The 10,207-nt window shown below is 36.4% G+C and overlaps 1 protein-coding gene across 1 annotated transcript; it reads left to right on the forward strand.

Annotated features, from left to right (window-relative positions):
* The first annotated feature begins 382 nt into the window (after positions 1 to 382).
* On the forward strand, positions 383 to 9,394 carry LOC143558867 (putative serine/threonine-protein kinase PBL28). Its single transcript, XM_077047621.1, has 5 exons — positions 383 to 497; positions 557 to 1,284; positions 1,365 to 1,429; positions 8,708 to 8,967; positions 9,174 to 9,394. The coding sequence occupies exons 1-5, from the start codon at positions 383 to 385 to the stop codon at positions 9,392 to 9,394; spliced, it is 1,389 nt and encodes a 462-aa protein (XP_076903736.1).
* Positions 9,395 to 10,207: the final 813 nt, after the last annotated feature.

Raw genomic sequence — 10,207 nt, forward strand, 5'->3', positions numbered from 1 at the left:
AAATATATTAAAAAAAAAACAAAAGAAAAAACAAAATGTCAACGATCAATATGGTGCCACCGTGCCGCCAAGTGGTCCAATTAAGATTTGACGGCACCAAACTTCTCAATTGTTAAGATAATAGTTAGGAGTCTTAGAAACAAAACAGGGTTCATGTTTAAATAAATAATAATAAATTAATAATTAATAACACTATAAAATAGTTGTGGAAGTCGAATCCAAAGCACGTTCGATTATTTTAATAAGTGTTGACATTAATTAACAATACTACTAGTTGGTCATATGTCTATACAAAACGCGTCCATCTCTTTTTATTTATCAATCGGATTCAAACATCATAAGCTTTTAATTGCAATAAAACTATTAGCCAAATCAAACTTCTATGTCTTCCATTGAAGAAGTGAAGCACTTGCATATTCCTCTCCAAGAATTATCCGATGCAACTAACGCGTTTTCGAGACAGAATCTCATTGCAAAGGGTGGATTTGGGGATGTGTGTAAAGGAATATCCGTAAAACATGGCGACGTCGCCATAAAGATGTTGGATCCTGGGCAGGCCAAGGAGATCATGAATTTAAAACCGAGATTTCTTTATTGTCGGTTTATCAACATGAAAACATTGTTTCACTTGTCGGGTTTTGCAACGAAGACGGGCATAAGATACTTGTGTATGAGTACGAAAGCAACGGCAGTCTTGACAGGCATTTAAAGAGTGCGGATTTAACGTGGATCCAACGACTTAATATTTGCATAGACGCAGCCCGTGGGTTAGAGTATCTTCATGATGCAGTTGGATCTCAACATAGAATTCTCCATCGTGACATCAAGAGTCCAAACATTCTTTTGGATGGGAACTGGAAAGCTAAAATTGCCGATTTTGGGTTGTCTAGATTGGGCCCTGCAAATACGTCGTCTACCTTTCTTATATCCAATGTTTGCGGCACAATTGGATATATTGATCCAGACTACTTCAATACTGGCTACCTAACACAAAAATCTGACGTTTACTCTTTTGGAGTTGTATTATTTGAAGTATTATGTGGACGGCCCTCACATATTAGAAAGTACAAGGACGAGCGGCAATTTTTAACTAATTTGATCAAAATACATTGGAGAAGGAAAACATTAGATGAGATCATTCATCCCGAAATACAGAAACAGATAAAGACTGCTTCCTTACTTACGTTTTCGAGCATCGCCTACCAATGTTTGATGAGCGGAAATGAACGTCCAACAATGAAGAAGGTTGTGGATCAGCTGCAGAAAGCTCTTGATAATCAACTAGTAAATTGCTGCACTCGCATAAGGGTTTCATTTTTCTTTTGCCTGATCTTGGAATCCCTTTGTTTGGTTGTTTGTCATAGGCACCAAGCGGTCCATGGTCGGATGTCGATGACATTGCTGCTCATCACCAAGGAAAGCCTGCAGGGTATTTTCTAATTGATCTATTTCCCACCATACTTAAAATATTTACTAAAATGCGGATTTACAAAGATCTGGCTTACAAATAGGGGTGGCAAATGGGTTGGGTTGGGTCGAAACAGGTTATGGGTTGGAACATGTTAGGGTTGGAATGGGGGTCAATTAAAAAAAGGGTTGTTAAGGTTCGGGTCGGAACGGGTTAGGGTCAACAGGTTCGGCATGTGAACTTTTGCTAATTTATAAGTTACAAAGTATAAATAGAATTACTGATTTGCTTAATAGGGGTGTGAACTTTTGCACGTGCGCGAAACTAACACAAGATGTATTGGTTTGTGTTTGGTCTAAACATGTTTGGGTCAGTTTTGGATCGAACAGGTTTAGCTAAACGGGTCGTGTCTGGTTGACATGGAAGGTTTGCATGTTTTTTCGTTTATTTTATAAATTTATGTTTTATGTCTTAAATTTGGCTTAGCTAACGAAAAAAAGGGAATAGGGGAACTCTCATTTAGTTGTATTTACTAAATACGAGGGTTATTATTAGTGTAATTTTTTATTTTTTTTTATCATTTCTTGTTTTTGAATCATACACAAGATGGCTTACTCAAATGTTCAAACGACTTAATCAAGTAAATAGGATATGAACCGGTGTGGGGTTCAACCATTGTGTCGATTCATCAGACTTAGTTTCGCATAACTGAACCAACGACAATGTTTTAACCCTAATTCACTAACAAGACCAACGAGGGATTAATCTGCCTATTGGTAGGCCTACGGCCCAAACCGACTAATTAGAGCATTCACATCTCATTCTTTACAATCATCCATATCTTTAAAATATATAGTAAACAAACCAAAAAAAAAAACTCACTTCATTCCGTTCTTTTTACTTTTGATTATCCATAAATTATATAGATAATATATAAAGAAAATCCCAAACTAGCCTACTTTGACCAAGAATTTTCAGAAATAGCCCAAAGACCAACCAAAATCCCCAAACTAGCCTAAAAATCCCGTTGGATCTGGTGTAAACCGTCTCTAATCCGACGGATTAATGACCTTATCAGGACGCGCCACGAAACATACTATTCCGTCAGATCCGACGGTTTACCATTTTGTCCGACGGATTAATAAAACAAACCGACGTAATAATAAACAGTCAGATCTGATATTTCAGTTCATGCTTTCGTCGGATCCGACTGTTTAATTTGTCCGGCAAACCCTAGATTTTTCAATTTGGGGGTTTTTGATTTTGACTTCTAGAGTGACTTGAAGTATGAACACTATGGTTGTGTTCTTCTAGAAAAACTAAGCGATTTACACTATTGATTTGCTTGATTTGTGGAGAAATAAGAAATATTAAGATGGAGGTTGGTTGTGGAGGTTTTGGGGTTGAGAGGTAGAAGATGATGAATTCCGTCAGATCCATTAATACGTTGACACATGGCGTGATTTTAACGGTCCAGAAATTCCGTCGGACAATGTTGAAATTCCGTTGGATCCGACGAAAAAACTGGCTATACGTAGGCTATTCTAGGGATTTTTTTTTGTAAACTAAGCTATTTTTAGAAAAATTTTGATCAAACTAAGCTATTTTTGGGATTTTCCCTAATATGTATTGGTTGAATATTGTCATAGGTAGCATTTGTATAAAGTAATGGAAGATGAAATAAAATGAATCAATTCTAAGTGAATGAAATAAACAATGTTTGATTGTTTTGAAGTAATGGAATTGTTCATTCCATATTTTATGAAATTCCTTCTATTTCAGAATTTTCATTCATTTAGAAAGTGATTTTTTTTTCATTCAATGAAAAACTCCACAATTATTATTATATCATATTATTATATTATTATTGTTTGTATATTATAATTATTTTATTATTAGAATTATTATTATGATACATTATATTTTTAATTTTTATTTTAGATTTGACGAGTTAACACTTTACAATACGCATACATGATTCAATGTTTTATGATTATTTTTTATTTAGCTTAACGAGTTCGCTATAACCTTCGTTTCCTAAAAACCAGTTATTATGAATATTCTTATTACCAATAATATTATTTATTATTACTATAATAATATTATTTATTATTACTATAATAATATTATTAATAATAAAATGATGGTCATTCCATTCCTATATGTATCCAAACACGACAATGGAATGGTAATGATCTATTTCATTCTTTTGTTTATTTCATTTCCTCATCAATTCCATTACCACATACTAAGCATACCCTTATATTTACCAACTCACTATCCACTCTAAGAGCATTCTCACCACTTCACCTATATTTTCAAAAATCCAAAATTACACTAAAAATCCCTACATTTTCCTTCTCATGTTCAATGAAATTATACTTTTTTTGTATCTTTAGCATTACATTTTTCCCTACTCGATTCACAACCACTTTCAAAAAATAAAATCACTACATTTTCCTTCTCATGTTCAATGAAATTATACTTTTTTGTACCTTTAGCATTACAGTTTTACTCTACTATACTCACAACCATTTTCAAAAAAATATTAAAAAATTTATAGGATGCTACAATAACTTTTTAAATATACCATTAATATCATAACATTTTCTCTCTCATTCACTTACAACAGTCTAAACCACTTCCTAATTAATTATAAGAAGCTCACTCACACAATATGATGGATGGTAAAGAAAGCTATATTATTAACTAATAACATCTCGTTTACATGAATTGCTTCTATACTAATTCCAAAAAACTCAATAGGTTTTTGGCATCGTCTTCATCTTCATCTTCTTCTCAGTCATGGATGTTAGATGTATTTATTAGTTTTAGTGGAGATGATATGTGCAACACATTTGTAGATAATCTCTACTCGGCACTTGTACATAGACAAGTCATCGTTTACGTGGAAGATGTCGAGCTTCCTCGGGAAGAAGAAATTAAGAGTGCACCCCTAATTAAACAAACACGCATAGCCATCATCATATTCTCTCCAAATTATACTAGTTCTTCTAGGTGCTTGAAAGAATTTGCACTTATTATGAAAAATAGGAATGCGAGAGGGCAAATCGTTATACCTGTATTCTATGGCGTGGAACCGTCGGAAATGAGATCACCAAACAAGGTCCATGCATAACTTGAACAGCAACAACAACAACAACAACAAGGAAGTTGAATCTTGGAGAGAAGCACTTCTGAAGGCAGCTGACCTTTCTGGATCATGGCACGTGGCCAATGGGTAATTTTATTCTTTCATTTTTGTAAGACCCCGAATCCCGGGAATCCTACAGTTGGTAATCAGGTCCACAAATTCACAAAAATTTAAAACCAATCGATTCGTTTTATTTAAAACAAGTTCAGAGTAAATAACAGCGGAAAAAGTGTAAGTATTTAAATATCCCAAACACGGGTACAGGTGTCCAAAATCATATGTAAATAAAATATTTGTTTTATTTGAATTCCTCGACCAGAAATGCCTTCAACCTCCCGAGTAGCATCCAGCACGTCCAAGCGGTAGCATCCACTTCTTAACCTGAAAGTCAATCTAACATACACACAAAGTCAGCTTGAGCTGAGTGAGTTCAAGTTTTCATAAACGACATTCATTAAAAATTTAAATTCCATAAGTATGAAATGTAGTGGAAAATCATGAGACCATAAAATCATAAATAGCCTTTCTTAACCAAATCATAAGTGAATAAAACATTAAACATCTTTTCACACAGCACGGGCCTCCTCACCCCGGGTCTTCCCCGAGTAATATATTTAACCCGGCCGCGGTTTAACAAAACCGTTAAAATCATGCAACGCGAGCCTCCTCACCCCGGGTCATCCCCAAGTAATATATTTGACTCGGTCACAGTTTAATAAAACAAAATCACGCAACACGAGCCTCCTCACCCCGGGTCATCCCCAAGTAATATATTTGACTCGGTCATAGTTTAATAAAACAAAATCATGCAACACGAGCCTCCTCACCCCGGGTCATCCCCAAGTAATATATTTGACTCGGTCATAGTTTAATGAAACAAAATCACGCAACACGAGCCTCCTCACCCCGGGTCATCCCCAAGTAATATATTTGACTCGGTCGCGGTTTAACATCCAAACACGTGATACGGGCCTCCTCACCCCGGGTCTTCCCCAAGTAATATATTTGACCCGACCACGGTTCATACATCCAAGCACGTGATACGGGCCTCCTCACCCCGGGTCTTCCCCAAGTAATATATTTGACCCGATCACGGCTCAACATCAACGGGCCTCTTCACCACGGGATTTTAAAACCCATGTAATATATTTGACCCGCCAAAATGATGGTCACGTCACACGGGCCTCTCCACCCCGGGTACAACCCGAGTAATATATTTGACCCGGCCATGAATCACCATGCACACACACATCAATAAGCCTACATACATCATTCTTAGTCACGAGGAACTAAATATCATTACACAATCGTAGGCTATAAGGTAACACATCCTCATACGTACATACATACCTCCATACATACATATATATTCCTACATAAATATATATATATATATATATATATATATATATATATATATATATATCATCCCATACGGGAACTAAGTAGATAGGTCTACTCATATTCAATTACTACCAAGTCTGCTAACATCCTCGAGTCTAGACCATCAATATTGTATGTAATCTTAAGGACACAAGACCATGAACGAGTCTAAAATATCCAAAGGCATATAAAATAATTCAAATATAGCTTTCAAAATGCACCATCACGAGTGAGACCATGTAAAACTATTTAAATCATTGTAACAAGTAAAATCGTTTAAAATTGTATTTCGGTGTGTATGCTAGCCCAAAACGTAAAATAGTAAAAAGGGCATCATGAACTCACCTGAATCAACCGAACACCTGCAACGAGCTAGGAAATCCCTAAGTGCACAATCACAAGCAAGGGCCTGTAAATTATACACAACGCGTTACTAAACTAGACTTTAAGAACACTCTAGCCTAATGGGCCGTTCAAGCCCAACAACTTGGCCCAAGGCCCAACACTTTGGCCCAAGGCCCAACAACTTGGCCCAAGGCCCAACACTTTGGCCCAAGGCCCAACAACTTGGCCCAAGGCCCAACACTTTGGCCCAAGGTCCAACAACTTAGCCCAAGGCCCAATACTTGGCCCAAGGCCCAACTTGGCCCAAGGCCCAACACTTTGGCCCAAGGCCCAATAACTTGGCCCAAGGCCCAACACTTTGGCCCAAGGTCCAACACCTTGGCCCAAGGCCCAACGATAATCAAATCGGGTCGAATGCGCACGAAATAAACCTTAAAACCATTTGTTAAACGAATCAGCCCCGAATTGACCAAATTCCATTTTAAATCTTTTCATTCATCAAGATTATGTCACCCGAGTTGATAGGGTTGACGGTTCCTTTTTACAACTCTTACTTTAACGTTTAAACGAAAATTCACGCACCGCCGACTCGATTGACGAAGCACTAACCCCAACAGCCCCGTGCATCAAAAATATAATTTTCCCACAGCCCTTAAACCCCCCTAGGGCTGTACAAACTGATTCGGTCGGTCATCCGATCGTTTAACGCATCAAACTCAACAATTGCCAATCCTACACCCGATAAACCCTAGTTTTCGAACTAAAATCGATTGACCGACCTAAACACCTCCATTGGCCATGAAATTTTAGTATATTGTAAGTGACATACCTAAGAATATGACGGAGTATGAACTTCAATTATAACAGCCCCGAAAGATGCGAGAAAGGGCAGCCACCGGTTAAGCCTAAAACGAACTTATTGATCAATACGAATATAACATGCAGATTTTAGCATGAAAAGATGTATTTTATTACATAGGAAAACCATGGAATTAAATTATTAAATTTTTACCAGTGTTACATAAATATCTTAAGTTTATAAAAATATTTTTATTATACTTTTCTAGTGGACACAAAAATCATAAAAATTCTTCACAGAAAGGTATGTGCAGCTATTTCAGTTGCGCAACAAAATGGTTTTATTTTTATAAAATTCATTACCCAGCCAAATTAAACGATTCCAATTGGGTTTGGTTCCTAACTCAAAATATTAACTTCCAGAAGTGGAACCAACCAATTTAGACTTGTCAAAAAAAGGTTATGATGTCGGTAAGACAGATCAGAATCCGTCGTCCCGCATCAGGTTTGACACTCGATTTTATAAAATCATAAAAACTATTCAAATCTCGTCCAAAAATTACGTATTATACCTTTCTGGAAACTAGACTCAAAGTAGAACATCATGGAATCAAGAATCGATCAAAAACAGTGGATTAACATCGTGTTACAGACCCTACAATAAACGTATACGAATCTATCAGCAAGCTGTTATCATCAAAACTCAATCTTAACGACCAATAAGCGCGTTCATATGATCAATTAAGGTGTAAAAAACATGGGGAATCATAAAACCGACCTTGAATTGAAGTTTTCACGGCTGAAACTTGGCTGGGCAGAAGAAAAACGAGCAGAGGGGGGGTCCAGGTCCGACGGCTGCAAATAGGTTTAGGGTTTGAGTTTTCTTTTGTTTTATGATATAAAATAGTTACATCCAAGTCCCTCCAAATTGAAGTATGTAGCAACTTGGGTGGAAAGTTAAGTAAGAACGTTTACGAGGTTTGCAAGGAGCTCCCGGGAGAATGCCGGGTCAAGCCCGAAAGGTGTACATAACACTACAAGATTAAACATTTTGTCGGAAATTAACGGGCGTTACAATTTTTTTCAAATACTTATAACTACGATGTTTATAACTAGTGGCGAAGCTTGAACAAGAACGTCGAGGGGGGGGGGAGATTCAAACTTTTGGTAAAAAACGGGTAAATTTACACTACGTATAAAAATCTTGGGTGAAAAATTAACAAGTAAATTAAGACTACTGCCAAAAAAACAAGGCTCATTATGCTTCGCCCATGTTTATAACTACAAACCATCTATATTTACCTACACTGGTGACTAGTCTACAACAATCTCATCTTTCCTTCATAATTAATCATAGAAACTATTACATGCTATTATTATTTTTCTTTTCACAACAATCATTTACTTCACAAAATCATAAAGCTCAAAGAATATTAACTTGTTTTCGTCAAGTTCTGTTCTAATGAAAATTTAGGATGCACTTTGTGTTGAAGGAAATTATGGTACTTTATACGTTTAAGTAATGGCGAAGAACTGATATTTACATATACTTCATGACATATATATATGCCACTTTATGTGTGAATATGAGCTGATTGTCCAATTTATGCAATTTGCAGAAATGAATCCGAAATTATCCAAAAAATGGTTGGCAGGATTTCAAATGAATTGTATAGCTTGACGCAACATTCCGAAACAAAGGCTAAACGAAGTGCCGATATGAATCTAGTTGGCATAGAGGCTCGCTCTCAAGAGTTGAAATCACTTCTAAAAGTTGGTACTGGCGGTGTTCACAAGGTTGGAATATGTGGGATGTGGGGTATTGGTAAATCTACCATTGCATATTCTATTTATGATGAAATAAGACACGAGTTCGAAGGTTGCTGCTTTATCAAGAAAGTTAGAGCCAGATCAAGAATACACTTAGAGCCAGATCAAGAATACACGGCTTAAAAACATTACAAGAGGAGATTTTGTCAAACATTTTGAAATTAAACGTGAAGTTAACGAGCCTTGAAGAAGGAATATACATGATGAAGAGAAGATTATGTCAAAACAGTGTTCTAATTGTCCTTGATGATGTAGACCATGCTAACCACCTTGATATGTTAGTTGGATCAGACAGCTGGTTTGGTGATGGGAGTCGAATAATATTCATCACTAAAAACCAATATCTTGCGAAGGCTCGCAGTTCAGTAACGCTTAATGTCAGGATGTTTGATATTAACGAGGTTATATTGAACTATTTAGTAGACGTGCATTTGGGAAAAGTAAGCCCGCACAAGGTTTTGAGGAGGTTTCACTAAGTATGGTTTCTAAACTTGGTGGGCATCCGTCAGCACTTATACGTTTAAGCTCTTTTCTACATGGCAAAGACATGCGCGAGTGGATGAGTATCTTGGATAGGCTAGAAGCTATCCCAGCTGATGAAATTGTGAAAAGTTCAAATTACGTACTGATGGAGTAGCTACATATATCTCTGATAGGTTACTTACATGATCGAGCTGAAGGGTGCTAAATTAGGCAGATGCTGTCGTTTTTTTCAATGTGGGTGTATGCGTTAGTTGTGTTTTGGGAACATATTGTGGTGTTTTGGGATGGACTAATCAATCAGGCCAATTATATTCTTCAAAATGCTCACGTCGTGGTCTAATCAAAAATAAAAATAAATCAATGTCTTGTTCACAAGTTAGGGGTAAGTACAATGTTGAAGCACGAGAAGTACAACTAATTCCTAATATTATGAAGTTCTTATCAATGGTCAGCATAAAGTACAACTAATTCCTAATATTATGAAGTTCTTATCACACCAGCAATTTTGTATATTTGAATTAAATAAATCACTTGACAAGTTGTAAAAAATTAACAAGAAACAAATCACATCCGGGGTTCAAGTATGTAACTAGCAACAATCTTATATCATTTAACAAATTAATTATTAACTAACGAATTTGATTAGCTGACTAGTCAAATCTTAGGCATCAACAAATGTAAACGCACGACACTGGTAACCAAAGGTTCTTTGCTAGTGTGACTCAATTAAGGACAAACGTATGCTTTATCACACTCAAGCATCCAGGGTATGATCCGAGGAGACTGACTCATCTTCATCAATAAAC

This window comes from Bidens hawaiensis, unplaced genomic scaffold, assembly GCF_021521415.1.
Source record: "Bidens hawaiensis isolate Kalapana, Puna unplaced genomic scaffold, B.hawaiensis_p1.1 tig00019661_1, whole genome shotgun sequence".
Classification (NCBI taxonomy): Eukaryota; Viridiplantae; Streptophyta; class Magnoliopsida; order Asterales; family Asteraceae; genus Bidens; species Bidens hawaiensis.